General features: G+C 37.2%; 1 protein-coding gene and 1 long non-coding RNA gene across 6 annotated transcripts; one reads left to right on the forward strand and one right to left on the reverse strand.

Moving 5' to 3' along the window:
• Positions 1 to 389: 389 nt before the first annotated feature.
• On the reverse strand, positions 390 to 12881 carry LOC145160932 (uncharacterized). Of its 5 annotated transcripts, XR_013738270.1 has the most exons (5): positions 11666 to 12881; positions 11257 to 11553; positions 6971 to 7071; positions 1068 to 1248; positions 390 to 658 (listed from the first exon to the last, which is right to left on the reverse strand). XR_013738270.1 is itself a non-coding variant. In XM_079080316.1 (4 exons), the coding sequence occupies exons 1-3, from the start codon at positions 12134 to 12136 to the stop codon at positions 6988 to 6990; spliced, it is 852 nt and encodes a 283-aa protein (XP_078936442.1). In that variant the 5' UTR covers positions 12137 to 12881; the 3' UTR covers positions 390 to 658; positions 6971 to 6987. The 5 variants fall into 5 exon arrangements, 4 of the variants coding, with proteins under 4 accessions (XP_078936442.1, XP_078936441.1, XP_078936443.1 ...); XM_079080316.1 differs by lacking the exon at positions 1068 to 1248; XM_079080315.1 differs by lacking the exons at positions 390 to 658; positions 1068 to 1248 and adding an exon at positions 3388 to 3470.
• On the forward strand, positions 4559 to 6828 carry LOC145160934 (uncharacterized). The gene is made up of 2 exons (XR_013738271.1): positions 4559 to 5719; positions 6444 to 6828. It is a non-coding gene; the product is annotated as an uncharacterized LOC145160934 (long non-coding RNA).
• Positions 12882 to 25195: the final 12314 nt, after the last annotated feature.

Genomic DNA, 25195 nt, shown 5'->3' on the forward strand with positions numbered 1-25195 from the left:
ATCATGTAAAATCCAATTCTAGTAGAAGAATCCTATCACGAAGCCAATGCTCTTGAAGCAATGCTTAACCCTACAACAAGTGCTCTTAATGCCATTGTATTCTTTGATGAATTAAAACTAAGCCCACCTCAATTTTACGATAAAATATATACTTTACATCAACCAAAATCCCTAAATTGTAAATAGGTCTGAAGCTTTTTTTTTTATATATATAGAAAGGGATAATTAATCACAACTGGATAATCAATCACAAGTAGGTGTTCTCAACTATTTGTTCATCAATATAGAGAAAAGTGATCAATTATATGTATCTTTCACATAGGACTAAAATTTAACACAAGTATTACTGAATTTATTAGGAACAATGGATGCGACCAAATGAAACTATATAGACAGAAGCAGCCATGTCGGTAAATAAATAAATGTATAGCCATTTTCTTACAATTTTTCATCAAGACTCAAAGTTAAGCCCTAATCAAACATAATCACATTCCATAGTCAAGAATCAAAGAAGAAATGATATATATTTCATCCTATCTCATAATTCAGGAGAAACCTGAAAGATGTGAAGTTTATATGTAAAGGAGAATCCAACATACCTGGCCAATCCAAGAAACCTTGTGCTCATTGTATAATGTCCTCACATTCATCCATTTACCTAAACAAAAAAACTATACCTTACTAACTACACTGATATATATTTTTGGTTCAAGCTCTTACTCAAACAGGGAGTGCGCATAAAATACATAATAGATAAGCTCAAAAGAAGAATAAGAAATGCATGTGGAGATGTAAAAGTGGAATCAAGTCTACATGATTTACTACAAAACAAACTATTATGTGATAAAAAATAAAGAATTCCATCAATAAATAGGGTAGATGGCAGTAGGTACATGAATCATATGTGTACCTTAAGACTACAATCAGTTTGTAGATGTTACCAGAAACCACTATTGATATCTTTCCTTAAATTGAATAAATTCAGGAATTTGAACACTCATCTTATGTCCAACTAAAATTAACAAAAAAGAAGAAGAATTGATGTAGTTAAGAATGAGTGATTGAACCTTTCAGTCCGGGCAGCCACAAATCGCTTGAAAGAAGCTTTTCTTTTGTTGTTTTTTTGTTCCCAGACTGGTATAGGTCAATCAAAGAAATAGCAACCTAGATTTGTTGACTCTCGGTTTGGATAGATCTTAATGCATGCAATAACAAAAGTACCTCTGCCCAAGCATATTTAGAATGGATCTACACAACAACATTTTAGCTTCTAAGTTTAAGGATGAAATGTAACATCTGATAGAAAATAAATAATTTTTGAATGAAAAAGAACATTTGAAAATATCTTTTATGGGACATAAAAGCAAAGAATGGACAATGGAGTACATACACAATTTAAAAATATTTCGTTGAAAACATACACACTTGTAGAAACAGGTTGCATGCAAAATAATTTGGAACATCAAAATCAACAAAAGCTTAATAAAAATGTCATTTGATGATCGTAATAATCTGGTCAAAAGGGAAAAGTTCACACACAAATAGTTAATACCCATGATCAGATTATACCATCAAACAAAGAAAGTGTCTTTTTGGCGTATATCCGTAAATTCAACTAACCACAGGGATAGAAAATGTTATTTACCAAACAAACAGATTAACATACGTGAGGATATTACAATCAAATGAAGTTAATCATACGTAAGGATACTACATGGTATAAATATTAAAATAATATAAATATTATAGAAGTTAATCATTAATCAAAAATATTGAAAATGGTTATTTGTATAATACATTGGAACAGTTTGTCAAAAAGTATATCATGTTTATCTAAAAGCAATTTAAAAATTAATTATAAATAATAAAAAATGCACCTTTCATCCTAAAAGTCACATCAAAGCTAATTTGAACTTCAAAAAACCAGTTTCCCAATGCATTATCGTTTCAATACATACCAAATTATCTCACTTAAAAATAAAACCTTCAGTTCTAAAAATCATAATAGCACATTAAACTGTTATTGCCCTTATAACTTCAAACCAAATTCTTCTATCTTTTGGCCCTTTAAATCAAAATTTTCAGTTTTAATATCATTTTATTCAAATAAATCCAAATTTTTAGAAATTTCATGAATATTTTAAATTCATTTTTCATGTATTTTTCATTGATGACCAGAATACCCTTAACCTTCAGAAACTCCAAAACCATCCCAAGGCTATTCACAATATTTTCATGTATGACATAAACCTCAAAGAGAAACGATTGTCCATCACATGTACCCAAAATAATTTATAAATTCCGGATCTTTCCTCTAAAACTTCTAATAAGGTTGCCACTTTGCACATTCAACACTTTATTAGGAAAAAAAAAAGAAACTAAACCTTAGAAATCTAGTTTTAGTATCATACTTATATATCTTTACATTGACACGCATGTGTGTTCTGTGAAAGGGAGGAGGATGTCTTTCTCATCGGGTGACAATATCTACTAAACAACACCATAAGATGTATTTAAATTGGTGCCAAAAAATAAAGGTACCATGTACCCAATTTCAAAAAAAAATTTGTAAAATAAATGATAAGAACTTGCAAAATTATTTTTCTTATATCCAATTCACATATGGCTGTAAGCAATAAAAGTAAACCTAAGTTTCCATTTCCATATAAATGAATGGAAATTGCAACCTTTAAAAATGCAGGAAAAAAAAGTTTACCTGAGAATCATCTGAAAATACCAACAACAGAGGAGATGTAATATAAAGGACCCTACTACAACCAGTAAATTCAAAACAAAGGCCTTCATAATCCAACCTCTCTCTAACATGCTCAAGTTTCTTTAAATGACCATTATTTTCCTCTTTGTCTGAAAAAATATTTATTTATAAAATAATTCAGCACCAAATTTAAACTACTTCAAATATACCAACTGAAATGTTTGTAGTTTCAAAGTAAATCATTCTTCAAACGGACACCATGTCATGAAAATCAAAAAAATTGGAGTTAGGAATGCTTGCTTTCACATGTTATAACATACTAATGCCCTCAATAAGAAGAATATTGCAAGGCTAAGTATAATCTGGTAATATCAGCAAAAGAAGCACCTTCAAAGCAGAGAGAATGTATTAGAATAAATCTGGAACAAAAAATCTACTGGAATGTCAAAAAATTACAAAAAATTTTGGATTGTAAAGAGATTACATGAAAGCTTCATAGTTCTAACCTGACATCATCTTAAACCTTCTTAATCTATCAAAGAAACGCAAGAGAGAAAGATAGATAATGGCGAAAGTGATGAGAATGAAAGAAATATATAAACCTGAGTGATAAGAGACGGAGAATAGGGTTAAGAACCAAAAGGACAAAGAAAAATCGTAGGAGATTACGAAATCACCTGACATAACTCGACATAGCTGATTTGTGCATACCACCGTGGCTAAATCCTTGGCAGGAGGGTTTACAGTGTTTGATCTTCACAAACAGAGGACAATTGACGATTTCATTCCCTTGATATATATTTCGTAATTGATATATATGCGATTTTAAGAGAAAATTGATTGAAGGAAAACAATGTAAAAAAAGAAAACGGATCAAAATTATCATTTCAATGCCTAATTTAAAACCTGATTTTATGGGATTTGATTACATTTCATTCGTATATGGAGTAGTTACGAATTGTTCAAAAGAAACGGTCTTTGAATTGGTCATGATGATGTCATTAAAATAATCTAAGGGTGGAAAAGTTATAAATGAAATGCAATCAAAGGTTCTGATTGTTTAAGATGATGTCAGCAAGTTTCTCTTTTAATAATATTTAGAGATTGTGATTTGTTGACTTATATATCCTCCTCATATTAACCCTCAGATCGGCCGGTGGGAATGCCTTTATTTATTTATTATTTTTTTTTGCGTATATTCACATTTCGGCTACTCAAATACATGGTTTTATACTATTCCGTTGACTAGTAAGATGGTCACACGTTGGAATCGGTTCATAGCTGGAAAGATGAAACAAAATGATATTGTTTTTCAAAGATGGTGGAGATTTTTTATTTTGGCCGAAGGTGACGATGGTGGTTGTCGGAAGTGAATGGTGGTGGTGTCGGTGATAAATGGTGTAGGTGAGAGACCAACCACGAAAAAAATTGAAATCATAGACATCATTCGTGTAACTTAGAATAACTAGTTAACGGTAGCTTTGTTAAAAACTAACAAAAGTGACTTAATAGACATGTAAGTTGTAAGTTTAATGATCTATTGTAAAAAAAAAAAAAAAACTTTAATGACCAAATCGGATAAATAAGGGAAAATGACACGTACGCCCTATGAAGTTTGTAGAGTTTACACTTTTAGTTACTTAACTTTTTAAATTATTTTTTAAGAGAACAAATTTGGTTTTGTCGGGTCCAATACGTCTTTTTTGAGAAAACGAAGGGGTAACCCGGTTACCCCTATACCAGCTCACTTATTTTTATATTTTAATTAAATAAAAAAGTTATAAGGTCCCACAACATTGAATCTCTCTCTCTCTCTCTCTCTCTCTCTCTCTCTCTCTCTCCTCGATGACTAACAGACCCTTGCATCCCTCTTGTTTTCACTATCTTTTGCAGACTCAACAACCAAACACCCACCTATGCTGTTACTTTTGCTTGCCTTGTTCCATCAGGCCAACCATCCTCCTCCCCTTTGTACATAAAGCCAGAACCAAAAGAGAAGAAGTCGAGAGCTGTCGGGGCAGCCCCCATCCGCTCACTCGCTACTACTGATTGCGTCGGACCAAGTTCTTTTTCCCTTTGAATCTCTCCTGCTCTTGTCGAGCAATTACAACCGAGAAACTCGCCAGAGCTGCCATCGCAGCTTGTTTGCTCCCTTGGATCGGCAGTCACTTTCTCTCCTTCGCAAATTATGTCTCGAGCAAGGCTTCCTTCTGATTCCCTCCATCTCCAACTCGATTTCGCACCAAAGGAGTTTTCTGTTTTCAATTCGTGTTTCTTTTCCTGCTCGCATCTTGACTCCTGGTAATGGTTCTTCTGGTTCTCGATATCTTGGAATTTGGTATCATAATCTGCCTCTCATAGTGGTCTGGGTGGCTAATAGAAACAACCCTGTTCGCGATTTACCTGGAAAGGTAGTTTTACACGAAAATGGAGTTCTAATCCTTTATAATCACTCATTGGCTAAAGTTTGGTCAACCAATAACTTATCCATCGCGAGTAGTTTCAGTCCTGTTCTCCAGTTAACAAACTCCGGTAATCTTATAATTAGAGATGATGGAAGAAACAAAACCATTTTCTGGGAGAGCTTTGATTTTCCAACTGACACAATTTTATCAGATTCGAAACTTGGGTGGAAATTAGACGTTGGATTGCAAAGGTTCATTAGATCTTGGAAGGATATTGAAGATCCCTTTCTCTTTGTAGTCAATCGGCAACCACCAGACCATTTGTTGCTTAGCGTTTCCTTCTTGACTACAGTCGTTCATTCGTGTTTCTTTTTTTTCCTTTGATCGATCAGACAAGTGATGACGAGGGGCATAAAAGCCCTAATTTCTTTTGTTTTCTGGGTAACAATTATTCAATTGAGAGAGAGACAGGGATGGGTGGCCCTCAAGTTTTTGGTCTAGATGGTGTTGCTCGGCAGGAGGAAGAAGGGAGGGGCCCAAGTTTTGGGTATGTGACACTCAAACCGGTTATAGCAAGTCAAGAGGACTAAAAAGAAAGGTAGACCAAAGTTTGTTCCTTCGTAAAGCCACTTTTTAAGTTAAGTGACTAAAAGAGTTAATCCTAAAAAGTTTATAGGGCGTATATGTCATTTTCCCGATAAATAACGATAGTTAGAGTAACATTTTCCCATTGGATGTGTAGTCAGAGATTGAAGGGCGATTGCTTGATCACGGATTTTCACACCTATAATTAATGGGGTCGGTTGCTTGAGATATTGATTAGAATAAAATTTCTAGTCAATATTTGAGCCTATGTTTACTATCAGTCTTTCTTCTTTTTGAAAAGTACATGCACTCTATAATCATTTGGATTTTTTCAACTTTAGAAAAGTACATGCACTCTATTATCATTTGGATTTTTTCACCATATAGTTGCTAATCTTTTTTCACCATATAGTTGCTAATCTGTATATTGCTTGTAATTGAAAATCAATATTTGCGCTGTGGAACCTACGACCCTTCACCTACGACCCTTATTAAGAATATTACTTTGCACACGAGCTGATGAGCACATCCAGTAAAAAGAGTCGAAATGTAAATAAATTGATTCGATTATTTAGTATTAGAACTCGTTTTAATATATAAATTTAAACAATTTCTTTAAATAAATTTGTTAACATTGAAGTTATTTTTGTTAAATAAGTTTTTTACTTTTATTTTGGTAGAAAGGAAATATGGTCATTTTTAACATCTTGTTTCCGGTCCTACCAAACGCCATACAGATAAATTAAGCACATGACAATCCAATCCTATTCCATCCAGTCCATTTGCCAAACGCTACCTAAAGGACTTGTGCATTTTCAATACAGTTCGAATGGAACTGAACCTGCATTGGCTGTTTCGGCTTTTGGGAGTACAAATGCAGGGACACAGTCGATTGCGAATAGTATTTTTAATAGTACGATTTATGAGGGGATTTTGGCAGAATCGTTTAATACTAGTGCAGATATTGTTGAAAAGATTGAGTCTGGGATCAAGGGGTGATTGGTGAGGTGTTTCTTGTATCTAGTTTCTTTTGGTGAGATTGTTGCATGAAATGTGAAAATAATTGTTGACGATTGTTTGTAGAGTTTTGCTTTTTGATAGGATTGTTGATTGAATTTTGAAGATGGTTATTGACATTAAGGATACAGAAAATGATTGGAGTGTTGATGAATCTGAATCTTGAACATATATGTATGAATTCATTGCATAAACGAGGAAACTCACAATACAGAGATAGAAACAACAAGGTAAACTGTAAACACACCTGTTCGGACAAATTTATCATAGGATTGAACAGAAATTACTACCAAGGGCACCAATTTGGAGTGCGGCGTTCAATGCTCCAAATGCGATCCTCCAATTTTGCTGCAAAAATCGAAATTGTAATCAATAAAAAAAAACTCAACCGATTCAATTTTCTGACGGAAAAATTAAGAACTAAATTTTAGAAAATTCTGCATATCAAGCCATACAGAAAACCATCGTTGTAACTCGAGATACAACAATGGCTGCATTCGTAATCATGTAAGCATTTCTATAATTCTTGATAATGTCCTTCGTCATCATTATAGAGAGAAACTGAGACTGAAAGAGGATAAAGTTGTCCCAAATTACCATTAAGTGAATAGAATCCAACTAGGTCATCATCCAATTTGAACCCATCATGAAATCTGATGTTTTGACCTTAATATATGAATTACAAGCTCTATTGGAATTAAAACAAAACTGAAACCCTAATTTACCGTCTGTCTTGGTGTTGTTACGGGTTTTATATAGAGATTAACATTGAGACTCCAAACGGAAGAATATGAGTGTTGACATGCTACGCCATCGTCACATGGGTAATGGGAGGGGGGCGACGGTGGTGCAAAGGGAGAGGGGAGAGAGTGACGTGTGGTAGCTGCCAGCGGTGGTGCGGACGCCGGCGGTCTTGGGGAATTTAGAAAGGACTCGGACTCTATTATTTTTGTTTGAAGGTCTCCAGCATAAATTGAAAGTTAGTGATTTTTCTGATTTTTTTTTTTAATAAATGAGTTTTCTTTTGTTATTAGTATTTATTAATTTGTAAATTGAGTTTGTGAGGGGAGGTTACTGTTAGATTCAAAAAAACAAAAGCATTTTATATTACAAGAATTATGCATAAAATATAAAATTCATATAGCAGAATCTTGTATCTACATTTTTTTTCCTTGATCTAACAATTTTTATTTCTCATAATTTTAAAATTAAATTATTAGTATTCTATAAATTATGATTTTAGTCCTTTATTATATTTTAAAATTACCTTTTTAGTCCTTTATTTAATTTGTTTTATAGTTTTTATTTTTATTAATTTCTTTATTAATTATCATTTGTGGTGTTGTACCAAGATATATTTTTTTTCCTTAAATGTTTATTGATTTAAATAAAAAAAATTATAATAATTTGTTTTTCTCTAATATATTTGAAATTGTCTATTGTATTCAATAACCAATTTATCATTTAAACATTATTTTAATCTTAAAAAACAAAATGGATTGTAACCTTGGATTTTAGTTTTTCTTAACCAACCACTTACACACCAATTTATGCTTTCCCTTGTCAATATTGGTCATTTATATGCATAAAAACTAAAAATAATTTATCAATTTTTTTTGTTTGGTACACTATAATCGTTAATGTTTTAATTTTTTATTTTTATTTTTATAAACCATATTTTAGTATTGCATAAGGTAATTGAGTTTTTCATAAAAAAAACGAGAAGTTTTTTTCAATAAGAAATAAATAATAAATTAACAAAATTCACCAAATTGGATCCATCATGGACACCTCTCTCTCTCTCTCTCTCTCTCTCTCTCTCTCTCTCTCTCTCTCTCTCTCTCTCTCTCTCTCTCTCTCTCTCTCGGACACAAATAGTACAATCACCATCTTCATCTTCTTTATCGCACCCTCTCTGCCTCTCTTCATAAAACTTACATGATTTTTATCTTCATCGAGTATTTATTTTCTTTTCTTTCACCAAACACTTCATTTTCACACATTAATACACACACCTTGAAAAAATCAAACTAATAACCTTCATGTGTGTGTTTAATCTTCATCAGGTTACTAGTTGTGTTCTACTTATTACAGATTGTAGATCTTATAAAATGGGTCAATATTCAGATATGGATTTTGAAAAGTATTGTGTAGTGGATGTAAGTCTCAAAACTGTTCCTCCTTCTCCTCATCATTCAAATCTTGAAAAGAGAAAGGTTAAAAAGAAACTTAAACCTATGTTCAAAAATGAAGTATCATCCTCGAGTCGATACAAGGAATTTACGAAAATAACCTTAAATCTGGAGTGCATCCTATAGAACTGCTCCTTCAGTTAGGTTACACGTTGATGAAGCACTGAGAAGAGGTTTTGTGTATCTAAGCTCCATAGAATTAATCAAAATGAATCGAATCACTAAAAGGAGAAAGAAGATTGTAGTTTCAGAGATTGCTTTCCTCTTCTACGAACATGTACAAACATCAAATTCTTCACCAAAAAAAGTAAGTGATACACCTGACTTTTTTTCCCTTCATCCCTCTCAAAAATTAGATCTTTCAGTTACACTCCATCACTTACTTATTCTCTCCCTCCCCCTTTCTCATTCACCACTACTACCAGTCCTCCCCGTCGAGACAAAACTGAAGTTGTCACCACCAATTCCAGTCATCGTCGATGTCACCTATCATTCACCCAATTCATGTCGTAGTTTCAATGGCAAAACTTCTCAAAAAGGGTTAAATTCAAGCAACCCTCATTTGCAATTTAGATATAACCTTTCACCATTAAGGGGTAATGCCAAAATGCCTCGTGTTTACAATAACCCTTTCCTGGAAATGGAAACTGACTTTCTTCGGTCATCTTCTCCGACCACCCCTCTGGCATAACATTCAGTGACAAATAAATGATGGTCGATCTGTGGTACAGAGGGATGGGATCGGGAGGAGGGAGCGACACCTTTATGATTTGGGGATGAATAAGTATAGTCGACATGAGAAAGAAAGGAAAAAAGGATGGAGTCGATGTTTATGGGCTGTGATCAGTGGCCATCAGAGATGGAGGGAGAAAGGGAAGAGGATGTAAGGTAAGGAGAGAGAGAGAGAGAGAGAGAGAGAGAGAGAGAGAGAGAGACCCTTTATATTTTATTATTTTCTTAAATAAGAAAAAACTTCATAAATAGAGTCCTTGTGGTAGTGAAATGATAGAAATATCCTATTAACGGCCAAAAGCTGACATAGTTAGCTAAAATATGGGTGACAAATCAGACCATCGTGTCGTGTTTTTGTTTGACACGACACGACACGACAATGTTTTATGTAACACGAACACGACACGACACGATGTCGAGTTTTTTCTAACTAACACGAAAACGAAACAATTAAAAAAGAAAAACACGACACGACACGACACGACAAAGATAACATAAAATAACAACTAGTTTATTTAATTAATATTTAATCACACATAACACGACAAACACAAAAAACACGATAAATAAATGTTAAATCGTGCCAATTTCGTGTCTAATTTTGAACACGAACACGACACGACATGACATCGTGTTTTTTACACTTGACACGAACACAACACAAACACGAATTCGAATTTAAATTTCGTCCCAATTTCCTTGCGTGTCGTGTATTTTTTTTCGTATCGTGTCATCAATTGTCACCCTAAGCTAAAAGAACCGTTTGTTAAAAGTTTTGAAACCACAAAGATCATCTGGGAGGTTTTTTTGAACTTAGGGACTATATCTTAGATTTCTGTAAAGCACATATACCATTTATGAAGTTTTCTCTAAGTAAATGTATCTTGAGCTTATATAGCAATATGACCACAACGATCTTGAATGTATCTAAAATTCACCAAATTGGATCCATCATGAATCTTGATTACTCTTGACCTGGGCAGTTAATAGCCCTGAGATCTCGGTGGGATAGTGTTTCGTGGGTGTTGGCCGAATAGCGGTTTCAAATAGCGCTCAGAATAGCAGAGCCGCTAATATCGCTGGGATTAACCGAGATTGGCCGCTATTTCGACTCCGAGATCTCTGTTTTTGACCGCTATTTCACAAAATCGATTTTAGCTATGCCGATTGTTTTTTCTTTCTGATTCTATTGCTTTTTCCTTCTTCTATTGATTAATTTTATATAAGGAAACGATTAACTTATTTATAAGGGAGATTTAATTGGTTGATTTTACTTAATTCAATGAATTGATTGGATTTAGATTTTGGAATAAAGGAGCTGGGTATTTCTCTTCTATTAATTAATTAATGAAAATATATATATATATATATATATATATATATATATATATATATATATATATATATATATATATATATATACACACACATTACATGATGTTTAAAAACCGTTATCTCACCGCGAGAACCGCTATTTTATATCACGGCAAGTGACTGTGATTAAATTTTGGATCACCATAACTGCATAGCTCTTAATAGGTAATTAATAGAGAACTCCCTAATTAACTAATAGCAGCAATAGAGAATTAATCTAAGTTATAGAACTTACTCGATATGGGACAATTGCATTATTAGGTGCAGCAACTTGCTGATGCTGAACTGGAGGAGGTTGTGGATAGTGGTATGAGTAATTGTTTTGGATATTCACTGTATGGTTAGCACTCGGGGAACCTGGACTCCAGGAATGAGAGTGGTGAAGTTGAGGTGGCCTATGGCTATTATATGGAACTGGAACCATGGGTGACCATGGATTCAATGTCAGCTGGTTGTTACTCATAGCCATAGGTGGTCTACCCGGATTTGAAATTATTTCATTTGGTCTAGACTTTGCCTCCATGGATCTTTGCTGCATGTGACACAAACAAATCGTCAATGAAGTCATTTAATTTGTAGATATATATGTGATATTTTGTATCGAAAACTTCAAAAACAACATGAATTATATCTTAAATACGTACCTCATTTAATTTTGACTTGGTCATAGCTTCAAGCAATGAATAATTGTCTACAAATCGACACAAACCATCGTGCATGTGCTTAGGTATCTGCGTTCTATAGCAATCGAGGCAAATACAGAAAGAGTAGCCTCCATTTGGATCTTCCAAACACCCGACACATGTTAAATATGTAGATGTGATGAACTTATTACATTTGTCACAAAATGGTCTTCCGCTCTTAACTATATAATAGACTGTCATCACTTCAAAAAAATCAAGAGTACCATTCTTGTCACGATCCATTTGGTCGAAGAAGGACGAATTTGTCATTTGGCCACAACCTTCGTCTCTTATGAACTCCAAGAACTCTCTTCGGTCTATCTTTCCATCACCATCATTGTCCATCGAATCAAAGAAGCCATGAGCCAATTTTTTAACATGGTCTGAACTTGCTTCGTAATAAGCCTTGGCCATCATCGAAACTTCTTCCATTGTATTGTATGACGCCCTTTCCTTTTCCTTTTGATCTTTTGATCATGGGCATATATGGTTCACATATTTTAAAACCTTTGCCAATTGGGCATTAATTATTTAGAATGGGAGTTGACTTTAGAGTTCCAAAGACTTTTGGTCATTAAATTTTAGCATTGTTTTAGTTAGTTGTATAATTTAGCAAAAAAGAAAAAATTCATTGACCATATATTTAGATTCTTGTTACTATTATATAAATTGCACTTTCATTTAATTATTAGTAGTCAAATTAAGAAACATAACTCAAGATATGCTAACAAAAGTCGATCATATATCTATTTTGCTTAAATAGTTTTTTAAAATCGATCTCAAAAACAGATTAATTGAATTTATTGCAAATTAATCGGACAGAATATAAAATGAGTGTTGAAATTCAAAAGGATCATTTTGCTCATATACTTATTATATTCTTGTATAGTTTAGGCTCAACTGTATTTTATGTGTATTCCTAGTTAACTCTTTATTTGGCCAATTATTGTATATATCTGTGATTTATGCTAATGACGAGTTCATGAGAAAATACCTAAAGTAATTAATATGGTGTTAGAGCGTTCTTTCCTCCTCGACCTAATCAATCTAGCCTCATATATCTCTCCTACTGCATATTGCCGATCTTCTTTGACTATTTCAATCGTTACTCATTTTCTACTTCTCCTGATCTTATCTCCATGGCTGAAACCGCACCCATGCATGCATCACCACTAATTAACTATTATAAAGGCACCAGGGGGACAAAAAATGACGAGGACGTACGATAAGAGAAAGACAAAGGGAGTACTGGTGGTTCTGGTTCATTCTATCAAATACCCCCGTGAGATAGTTTTGGATGCATCAATATATAGCTAATACTAGCAACTCAAACAGATACTTACAACACAATTTTGTTTCACATTACAATCACCTCTCTCTCTCTCTCTCTCTTTCTCTCTCTCACGCAATTTTATTTATTACCTTGCTTATTCTTTTTCTGTTAGTCGAATTCTTGTTCATGACTGTACCATATATATTGTGGTAGAAGCTTGTTTTTGAATATCGAAGATAGATGCTTGAAATTTGTAGAAAAGATTCTGTTAACATCCGAAGTTTGGTGAGGCAGATTAGGAGAACCGATGATGCCCACTAAAAACGAAGGAACGTATGATATCAATTACATGTCCACCGGTTAACACTGGCCCAAGGTCATGAGTCATGACAGCTAGGTGTCGAGTTTTAAATCGGTTGGATGTATAATTAAAATTCTCTCATTCGTCCCCATGAGCAATTACAAAACCATTTTGACTCTTCAACCATTCCAATATATATAAAGGATGAGTGAATCAAATAATAGATAGTAAAGGCTGGGTTTGAAAATAAATAAATTGATAGTTGTAGAATAATATTCTTGTCAACTTAAACCTAACAAAAAATATGATATATCACTAATAAGATAACAATAAGTGTTCGGCCAATTTTGCTCCCTTTCGGCAAAGTAAATTAACTTAACGTTAAAATAAATAAGGGTTTTATCTATATTTTCTTCCATCTATGTATCCGAGATCAAGAGGGGGATTTTCATTCCTTGTCCATTCTACTTTTTCCTTTCACGGTATGTTCCTCACTACAACCATTGGGAATAGAGAATCCATATCAAAGAAAGTTCTAACTGTTGGAATACTCGTATCTATTGCTATTTGATATATTGTGGTTAGTAAGATCGATGAATTAGATGAAGGTAAGGAAAGAGAGGTATTCAAACCCTTGGTAAGCAAAAGCCTACATAACGGTTCCAATGCTACGCTTTTAACCAATCAACCATCTCTTCTACGTAATGATTATGACCCAAAAACCTAAAATCGAATGAAGACCAAATCATTCTAGATTATTGGGTAGGTACAACCAATGAATATATGTATGTGTGTAGATTAAAATAGAGAAACAAAATGGCTTAAGTTTGGTGGTTTAAATGTGTGGTTTACATACTAAAGCTCACGTGATCAAACCCATCATGCTTTACTTCCTTTAACATTAATTCTAAATTCATATTATAAGAAATACTTCCCATTTATTCAAAATCCATAGACGTTTTCTTTGTATGTCCATTTATCCATATGTAACGCCAAAAAGAGTTTTTATTTCAAGTTTTATTTTGGATTTTTTTAATAAGGTTACTTTATCTTATACACACTTTTTTTTAACAACACGATTTTATTCACAACTAGCAAGGAGCTAGCAAAGAAAACCCCGAAGGGTGAGACAACGAAACTTACAACCACAATTGCAAATCGAGGTCTTTTCCTAGATTGCTTCTAATGCTCATCCATAAAAAGGAAAAGCATTTAACATCAACAAAAAGACTAGGAATGTTCTTAACATAGCTTCTAAAACATATACCGTTCCTGTTACACCAAAGAGTCCACAAAAAAGCTCTTATAATCACCTCCTAGTTCTTGTCGAAATTGGACCAGCTGGGCTTGACAACACCAATAAAAAGGAAATCAATATCTCTACAAAGATTTAGATCAGGAAGAAGAGGCCAGTTCCTCTTCAATCTAGCCATATGCTCCAGAGCAGTCGAGCATATGAGGAACAAATGATCGGAGGATTCCGGGTGGCGGTTACAAGCTGGACAAGTGGTGGATTGAATAGCCACCTCTCTATGAATCAAATTATCAATGGTCGACAACATATTATGTCTCAAACGCGAGACATAAGTGTTAATTTTCTTGGGAACAACTTTGCACCATAAGGAAGTTGTAGGGTTACTGTCCAAAGTACATACGTCGCAAGCCATTCTAAGGGAGCTCACCGAGAAGTTCCCATTAGTTCCAGATCCCAATTCCAGCGAGCACAAGAATCATCGAAGAAGAGAGTCTCGTTTAAATGCAACCCAACTTTTGCCAAGTCCTTATCCAAACCACAAATTATACCCCACACACCAGACCTATGGTAAGAAGGAATATTCTCATCCAGACCATAGTTTACCCTGTAAATAGCCTTGATTACCTCCTTCCAAAGGCCATCAGGTCCAGCTTTAAAACGCCACCACCATTTGCTTAATCCACTGGTTATACACACTAGAAGATTGTTATACTATAGTTGTCTAAAAGATTGTTATATTGTAATTATATAAAGGCAAAAGTAAATATGTTGGTGTTATGTATTTAGCCTTACATATAGATCTAATTAAAATGACATAGTTTTGGTTTAAATTGAATTAAAATCAGTTTCTCTTGAATTTAGTATTTTACAGACTCCTTTTGCCTCCTCGTCTTCTCATTGAAGTTAATTTTTTTGTCAATAAAAATTAATGTAACAAAGTTCTAAATTCACAACATAAAATATATTTTTGTTTCAGTTTATCGACCTTTAGTGTGCCAATGATAGAATTTTAGATATAAAATGTTAGAAATTAAATTGCGTTGATTGTTAGTGATGTACCATCAGGTCCGTCTTCCATCTTTCACACTTGAATTAGTTTTACTTGAGCAAATAGATTGACCTGAAGAATACAAACAAACTGTAAGCTAGTCGGCCGGGATGAGATCTCGGACGACGCTCCGACGGTTAAGTTAGCGAAAGGCTATATTATCGATCGACTATAGAGGTGAAGAGTTAAACGAGTGAAATGAGTATGACTTCTGTGTATGTACCTCATTGACGAGTCGGATTACCTATTTATAGCGAAGGAGGAAGAGGTAATGAGTTCTTCCCGTATCGACCCTGCCATGCCATCTTATCGCATTTATGGCATTATGCTCGAAGGTACGACTAGTTGTACTTTGTATGCCGTTACACAGCTGTCATATGGTTGTGACATGATCCATCAGCCACGCATCCTCGTACAAACTGCATTCTCATGGTTTCGATGTACTATTGCCACTGTTTCAACGTCACTTTGTACTTTCTCGCTAGTCTTTCTTTTCCTTTCAAGTCTTCATGCCAGTTCGGTATATAAGTGGGCAACTTCGAGACATATGGGGTGGGTGACTTCGAGCGGCCTTGCAGCATGCTGGTTCGGTATATTTGGGAATGATATAGGTATTTCCGGACTATATCCTATTAAGTCCCCCCATTTTGTATCTCTATGTAATCGGTGGAGTAGGGATGCAAACTTTGGAAGGAATAGCATTATAGTCATTGTAATCGAATAAGGGTGAAAAACTCCTGAATTAACTCCGACGTGACGTGCTGACGGTTATGCTAGTCCTCATGATGATCCCTATAACCGTCTTTTCGTATGCCTTTTCTTTAATATGGGTACAGTACCCACCAACCATATTGTCTACCCGTTAATCTTCATACGTTCTAGACTTACTATAAATATTTGGTATTGAATCATCCGTTTCACTATTCGTCATTTCAGTTAGACTCATTCTCCTTCTTCTGTCGACCTTTTCTATCGTATCCTTTTTCTCTTCTGAATATGGCAAGCACTGGGATTTCTCACATTGGGATGTTAAAATCCAAGTTAACTGTTCGGACCATGGGTATGCTCGTTCGGAAGTATAACATGGACCCCAAGTTCCATCCTCGTCTGTCGGAGGCCAACGACGCCATTACCGATGCCCCTGAAGGCTTTGTGGGGTTTACCGAGTGTTCTTCAAATTCGGGTTGCGTCTTCCTGCTTTCGATTTTCTAGAAACTGTTCTGGATTATTATGGTCTGCACATCGCCCAAATAACCCCTAACGGCTTTCGCAAGATCCTTTGCTTCACCCTGTTATGTGTCGCTCTGGATGTGTCGCTGACCATCAGCCTATTTCTCCATTTCTATATTCCGATGTCCAACGGGGATTGGGTTTCTTTCTCCCTTCGCCATGGTTTGGTGGAACTTTGTGACGGTCTTCCAACCTCCATAAAGTATTGGAAGGAGGAATTCTTTTTTGTTCATGCCTCTGCTTTCTCAGGCCCCATGGCGTACGTCGCTACCGCTGACCCCGCCACGGAGCTATCGTCCAACGATTAACTGATAACAGAGAGGTTATCGGACAATTTTGTTCGATGGGCGGACTCCGACGAAGTGATACTGGGTATGGCTGGCATGATTCCCCATTGGAACCGTTTGAGTAAGAAGCCATTGGAGGGGTTCAAGGGAAAAGATGTAACCCTTCTTGACCGACTTCACCGGAGATGGATTGCGAACTCCACCCTAATGACGGAGGAGGTGATGGCGTCGGATTCCCCGACTAGGTCAGAGTCTAGCATGGACTCTGCCCTAGACGTTTCTCGAGTAGAGGGTTCTAGACCTATTCCTCCTAACCTTCACTCGAAGGGCATGAAATTGGATTCCAATTTTGCCAAGCCTCCCATGGTGTTTACGAGGGCTACATCGAAAGGGTTCATCCTAAAGAACCGCTCGGAGAGTGCTCAAGACGATCAAATGATCAGGATGTTCCCTCCCAACCAGAAGCGTTCTAGTCGTGAATTAAAAAGCCGAAGCTTGAATGACGTATTTGCTCCTCCAGCTCCCGATGCTATAAGTTCTGAGCGTACCTCGGAAGATCCCGTTACTATTGTTTTTCACGAATGTCCAATTGAGCCAGACAATGAGATGAAGCGTGTGGAAGATGAGGCGGAGGTGCCTCATTCAGACAAACCGAAAGTGGAGACCGTTACTGTAGGCCTCCGGGAGAAGGTACCTGAGGATCCCCCTTTAGAGAAAGAAAACCCCAAGGTTTTGTCTGCTGCGGTTGTGTTTCAATAAAAACTCTTTGGGTATGGACTTGGTCGCTTTATGGAACCAACCACTGACTCCTCAGTAGTTATTCCTATTCCCATTCCCTCCGATACCACAACTGGGAATGAAGAGCCTTTGGAAACAACATCTGCAGATATGGAAGTCAGTATCTCGAATCCTCCCCCCTTAACAAGTTGTATGTTCCCTTTCTCTCTTTGTCAATGTTTGCTTTTTTGTGTATTTTAGGTCCTTGTTGCGATTCACTTGCTTATTTATTGCGTACTATTGTTATTATAGGAAAAGAGGCCACGATGCCAACACTGGTCACTCTTGCTGCTTCACTTCCCCGGTTCAAACATCCTTTTGCTATGACAAGTGTTCCCAAGAGCCCTTTTGAGACGGGGGTTGCGTCTGATGAAGAAGCGTTAGATAAGGCTCGATCGTGTTTGATGGAGGGAATGCACCTGTTGAACGAAGTGTTTGTACGCACAAAGGTGCATTCAGAGCAGCTTTCTTAGCGTCAAATCGTGTTTGAGGAAGCTCTGGAAGGGTTAAAGCAACTTCAGACTCTTCACGAGCAAACAAAGGAAGAAGCTAAGCGGGTGAAGGAAGAGGTAGTCAGTTTGTCAGAGAGAAACCAAAGTTTGGTGAAAGATTTTAGTCAAGCCCTCGGTCAGCAGGAGGAGTTGAACAAGTTGAATCAGGATCTGCAACTAAATTTGGATGATGCTGTGAGCCGCTGTATATCTGCCGTCAAAGAACTCGAGGGTATCTCTCAGCAGTACTATTCACTGAAATCGCAATATACTGAGTAGGTTTCTCAGCTGGAAATCGTCTGCTCTAGCAAAGATGTGAGTATTAAATTGCTAGAGGAGGAGTTAGCCGCGACGAAGCTCCTGATGTTCGAGAAAGATGCCCGAATTGCCACCTTGAGCGACTCACAACTTCTGATGGAGGAGAATATAGCAAGTTACCAGACGGGAGCAGATCAAAAGGCTGAGGAGCTGCGATGGGTCATAAAGGAAGGAATCCCCACCTTTGTTCGGGCTTTTTTGGATTCAAGCGACTTTGGTGCCGTGAATGCCGCCTTGCAGACATTCGCTATCCAGCTTGGCCTCCATAAAGCCTGTGTGGACATGAAAGAAAAGTACACCGAGGAGCTGAAAGGTAAGAATGTTCTGTATTCATACCTAGATGCACATCATCAAATTATGGAACGTTTTTCTGAGATGACAACATACAAGTACTCGCTAGTGTCTGCTCTAGAGAGCGAGGAGATGGATGTAGGTGGTCTGAAGAAATTGCTGAAGACTGTGGATTCATCTGGGGCAGATGAAGTTGGATCAGGCTAGGGGTCGGGAATTGTTTTTGGTTTTTTAGTGATTTGGACTTTTGAACTTGTAAGCGCAACTTTTATTTTGCCAATGCTGTGGGGTAGTTTTTTTGTTATCTTGTAATGACACTCTGCTAAATGACAATGTGATCTTCTTCTATTTGCTCGAATCCTTTTTCTTCTTACCAGTGTAATTGTAAGAGTTATTTGTGATTTCGATTATTCTTCTATCGACAATGGTTGGCATCTAATTTCATATTTGACTAAAGCGTTTGTCAGACTTTGAAATGCTCCACCCTTTCTTTCTGAGATGTTGGCACTAGCGGGAGCACGTTCTTTGAAATTCAGGGAGTTCCGACCATGTAGAGCTCCGGACTATCATAGGGAGAAGGGCCCCATAGCGAGTCGGCGGTGGTTAGCAGATGTTGCTAACGCCTTTCGCACCAGTCGTTGTCCCAAGGGGGACAAGGTCAGACTAGCTTCCTGCCTTTTGAAGGACAGGCACGAGACTGGTGGCAGGAGGTAGGACGTGCAGTGGGTGATGATGTTGTTTATGTGATGTCATGGGATGATTTCTAGACCAAGTTCCGAGCTGAGTTTGCACTGGTGATCGAGGTGCAGCAATTGGCGCGAGAGGTTTAGGATCTCTGCGAGACTATGCAGACGGTGGCAGCACCCGCTCCTGCGACTCTTTGGATTACTGACGGCCGTCAGGGCCAGGCAGACGCGCCTGTGGCGAAGAGCATGGCTTTCCATTTGACGGCCAAGGAGGCGCATGCAGCTCCCAATGTAGTAACGAGTATGTATCTTCTCCTTATCTTTTTAATGATATTGAATTGCTTGCTTATGTTTATATGTCTTATTTTAGGATCATTCCTTGTGAACGGCATTTTTGCATTGGTATTGTTTGATTCGGGGGCTACCCACTCGTTTGTATCTCTTGCTCTTAGCAAGAGATTTGCTAGAGATCCGGGGGAGCTGCATTTTCCTGTAGATGTCGATATTGCTGATGATAGGTATGTTCGGGTTGCGAGGGTCCATCGGGGTTGTACTCTCTAGTTATTCAGCGGGTAGTATCCGATTGATTTGGTTCCCATTCCTCTGCGTGGGAACAAGGTTATAGTGGGCATGGATTGGTTGAGCCCTAATAGGGCAGTGATCGACTGTGAGCAACAGTTAGTTAGGGTTCGGACCCCATGTGGGGTAGAGTTGGTGATTCATGGGGAGAGACCGTAACGTGGGCCGATTTTAAGTTCTGCAGCGAGGGCCAGACGATATCTTCAGCAGGGTTGCTCGGGTTATGTCGCCTATGTCATGGATACCCGGGAGAAGGGTAAGGCGACCGTGGATGATGTGTCGATTGTGCGGGATTACCCGAATGTATTTTCGGAGGATTTTCCTAGGGTGCCTCCGGAGAGGCAGGTTAAGTTCAGGATTGATCTGCTTCCAGGTGCGACTCCGATAGCCAAAACACTATATTTGTTGGCTCCTCCCGAGATGCAGGAGTTGTCTCCACAACTACAGGAGCTTTTAGACAATGGATTTATTCGACCGAACAGTTCGCCTTGGGGAGGACCGATTTTGTTTGTGAAGAAGAAGGATGGTCTCATCGTATATGTATCGACTACCAAGAGTTGAATAAGGCAGCAGTGAAGAACCGTTATCCACTTCTGAGGATTGATGATCTTTTTACCAGCTTCAGGGTGCATCTTGGTTCTCCAAGATTAATTTGTGACCGGGTTATCATTAGATGCGATTCAGGGATGAGGATGTGCAGAAGACAACTTTCCGGACTCATTATGGTCATTACGAGTTCGTGGTGATGCCTTTTGGGCTCACCAATGCTCCAACCGCGTTCATGGATCTCATGAACCGCGTGTGCAGACCGACGCTGGATCATTTTGTGATAGTATTTATTGATGATATCTTGGTTTATTCCAAGACTCAGGACCAGCACGAGGAGCACTCGAGGGAGGTGCTAGATACATTGAGGAGGGAGATACTTTTCGTAAAGTTCTTCAAGTGCGAGTTCTGGTTGTGCGAGGTGCAGTTTTTGGGGCACCTTGTCAACCAGAATGGTATTCTGGTCGATCCGGCCAAGGTTGCGGCCGTGATGCAGTGGGAGGTTCCGAGGTCTCCATCTGAGATTCAGAGTTTTCTTGGTTTGGCTAGTTATTATCGGAGATTCATCCAGGATTTCTTCAAGATAGCTATTAGTTTGACCCGACTGACCAAGATGATGGTTACATTTTGTTGGGGTTCTGAGCAGCAGGTAGCTTTCGAGACTGTGAGGCAACGTATGTGTGAGGCGCCGATTCTGGCCCTGCCTGAGGGTGTTGATGATTTTGTGGTTTATTGTGATGCTTCGATCACAGTCTTGGGGGCAGTGTTGATGCAGAGGGGTTGCGTGATTGCTTACGCTTCGGCAGCTGAAGCCTCATGTCACACCCCCGGACCAGACGGCGGAAACGTCCGGAGGCGGGTGACTTCATTGTGCAGTATCATAACAATTGAATATAAATGAAATAGAGCAATCCAAACATCATACATTGAGATACAAACTTACATTGTTTACATATTGTATTTGTTCATCAAGTTACACAAATGAGACATAAGTAGAGAATTCCAAACTACAGCTAAATAGTCCTGCATTCGCGTCCCTTGTTACCTGCTTACTAGATCCCTGAGAATACAAGTCGTTTTGAAAAGCGTCAACTAAAAAGTTGGTGAGTTCATAAGCATTTTTGTATAAAATCGTTTACACTTGTTTAGAATCGTTCGTATTGTACTTTCAGAAAATCCGATATTTTCTATGAAATCGTTTGAAGTCTTGCCTTGAAATTCATGGATATATGTGTGCATGTCATTACTTTTATTCATCCCTATAAGGAGTGATTTTGAAAAGTAGTGTGATTTGTAAAAGCGAGTTGTGTACGAAAATAGTTCTTTTGAATAGTAATAGTCAACCGTTTCCAGAAAAATCCCTTATTTTCAAAAAAGAGAATATGGTTGAAAATCTTGTTCCTCTTATCGGGTAAAATTGAGTGTGCGTTCTAGTTTATCGTTATCGAAATCGTAGAAAATCGTTTTCTCCAGAAAATCCTATATTTTCTGCTATAAAATATTCGTAAGTTCTAGTTCCAACTATGTATATGTGTGGGTTAATTTATCGTTTTCAAAATCGTTCACAAACGTTTTCCATAGAGTCCTACGCTTTTTAATTTGTAAAAATAGCAGTATTACGACTCTATACTTGTTAGGAGAAAGAATCAACATGACAATTGTGGACATTCTACGCGATAAAAAAGGACAGTCAACGCAACAAATGCGGACCATCACTTATCATGTATAGGACGGTCAACACAACGTGCCAAAAATTTATTTATGAGGTTTTTCCTTACATAAATTTCTAGATGACATAACATATTCTAGTGAGCCGTTATAACCATACTAATCTGACGGAGTGCCTGTTTTGGCGTTTCTCAAGCGCCCTCGGTTAGGAAAAGACATTTGTCACCCTAGACTGGCCTTCGAGATGTAGCGAACAACGAAGGTGCGGGTGTCGACCCCGTATAAATCTATACACAAATTCTCGCTCTCCCTCCAGGAGACTCTGACTATAACTCCTTACAGGACTTAGATGTACACTAATATTTTCATATTTAGGTACTTTTGAGATTTGTCTGACTAGAATATTAACAACCTTTTGAGCGATCGTTAAAGATCCATTATTTGTTAGATAAATAATGAAATTTGTACTTATTGAATAGAAATATCGTTCTCATTCCATATCGTTGATTGTGCTCGTTAACTAGGTGTTCGTGTTCGTTCCTTTTCGTTTATTGAAAAATAAGTCATTTTAGTCAAGAGAAAAAGTGTCAAGTTATAATTTGTATAAATTTATAACTGCCGTTTATGACACGCATTTTCTGTTTTATGACATATAGAAAATTACTTATGTTGCTGGAGGTTTTACGACAGCAGTTTATGACATGCAAATATTTCTGTCATAAAGGCTGTATTTGTGCATTTTCTTGACGCAAACTTTTATATTGAATATTTATAAAATACTCCATGACAGTTTGCAAAGTAGTCACAAAGTTCCCTTTTTCGAAAATCACTAGAAATAGTGTCAACTTATCAAGGTTCCTTTTTATAAGTTTTATTTCTAGACATGAAAACATAGATAAAGGGCTTAAGTTGGACACATCCAATAGTTGGGAGGCTCTTTTGTACACAAAGTATCCTTTGTTCCTTATGAAGTTGTGAAATCTTACGTTCATGAGGATATTACTAAAATAATAATTTAATAATATTTCACACACACATACAAACATACGTATATATGCAATTATTCAAGTATTTAGGCAAGATTCGACTTGTACTCTCCCCCAAAAACATTAAAATATTGAAAAAGGTGGGGTATGAAGCTCACCTTGAGTTGGTTGAGGAGTTGTTTGGAATGATGTAGTGGAGATTCCAAGCTAAACTTTGGCTGAGATGAGGAACTTCCCTGGGGGGGATGTTTTCCTAAGGATGATCATCACATATTATTATGAATAAATAATATGGATTTATCTTGAAATATTATAAAATATTAGATGAGTGGAGGAATTTACCTTACAACTTCAGGGAGAAATTAAGAATTTTGTTTTCAGCAAGTTCTTGTTCTTGCTCTTGAAATGAATTTTTGAGAGAAAATGAGAGGAGTGAGAGAAAATGTGAAGTCTGAACTCCTTACTGACGTTGCTTTGAGGATGAAAAAGGGAGGGAATCTTTGGTGCATGGGGATCTGATGGTCCATGCATTGTTATTTGGTGGGTAAGGCATGTGATACTGCGATTTGCATGGGGAATAGGAGTTTCGTCAAATCACAAAGTCAACCTCTTTGTCTTTATCTTGATTTAGGATAGGATCTTCCTAAATCCTAAACTTTTATTTTATGTAAATATAATTTAAATAATTAAATTTGGCATAAAATAAAGGTTTTAGGGGTCTTAGTTAAGAAAAACACGAGTTTGGTGGGATTCCTGACCTCAAAATACCCCAAAATGAAGAAAAGGTCAAGAATAGTCCAAAATCCAGAGCTAAAAGGTGAAATCTGGAGCCCTTATGCGAATTCTGAAGCTCTAAATTAAATTCCGGAGGGGAGGGGAGGGTCTGCGAGGTTCCGAAGTGGTTGGCAGGGAGGTTCCGGAGGCGCTGGACAAGTTCCGAAGCAAACAGTACTTTCCGGAGGGCTGTTCTCGGATTCCGAAGTCAGAAGCGATCAGTGGTCCTGACCGAGGCAATTCCGAGATGCGAAGTTGTCCGGTGCAAGGTCCTTCCGGAGCAAGCCTTAGTCTTCCGAGTCACTTCAGAGGTTCCGAAGATGCTTCCTCTTGGCCCTTAGAAGGCATTCCGGACTAAGAGGTTCCGGACCAGGAGGGTTCCGGACCAAGAGGGTCCTTTTGGGTTTCCTCTTCCGGTTTTGAGCTGTTTTCGACTAAGGAAGGTGCTTAGAGAGATTTGGGAGATATTCCACATACTTGGAGAGATTTGGGAGAGATTTCATATTCTTGGAGAGATTTGGGAGAGATTTCACATACTTGGAGAGATTTCACATGTGGGAGAGATTTCGCATACTTGGAGAGATTTGGGAGAGATTTCACATACTTGGAGAGAATTGGGAGAGATTTCACATACTTGGAGAGAATTGGGAGAGATTTCACATACTTGGAGAGAATTGGGAGAGGTTTCACATACTTGGAGAGAATTGGGAGAGATTTCACATACTTGGAGAGAATTGGGAGAGATTTCACATACTTGGAGAGAATTGGGAGAGATTTCACATACTTGGAGAGAATTGGGAGAGGTTTCACATACTTGGTGAGAATTGCACTCTATCTTTCCATGGTCCATTAGGAACCATAAAGTACACTTTTAATGTGTTAGTACAAGTCTCACAATAGTTATTGCTTACATGAGGACGAAATTTCCTAGCCAAAATGCTAGTTGTGACATCATACCCCCTGTTAGAGGGAATTTCGTCC

Source organism: Lactuca virosa, chromosome 2, assembly GCF_052849685.1.
Source record: "Lactuca virosa cultivar CGN04683 chromosome 2, Lactuca_virosa_CGN04683_v6, whole genome shotgun sequence".
NCBI lineage: Eukaryota > Viridiplantae > Streptophyta > Magnoliopsida > Asterales > Asteraceae > Lactuca > Lactuca virosa.

Excerpts from the sequence above, each read along its gene's own strand:
- LOC145160932 (XM_079080316.1), bottom strand. The coding sequence starts at position 12,136 with ATGGAAGAAGTTTCGATGATGGCCAAGGCTTATTACGAAGCAAGTTCA. Across the intron at positions 11,554-11,665 it reads CCAAGTCAAAATTAAATGAG|CAAAGATCCATGGAGGCAAA; the intron begins GTACGTATTTAA and ends TGTCACATGCAG. Across the intron at positions 7,072-11,256 it reads ATGCAATTGTCCCATATCGA|CAAAATTGGAGGATCGCATT; the intron begins GTAAGTTCTATA and ends CGATTTTTGCAG.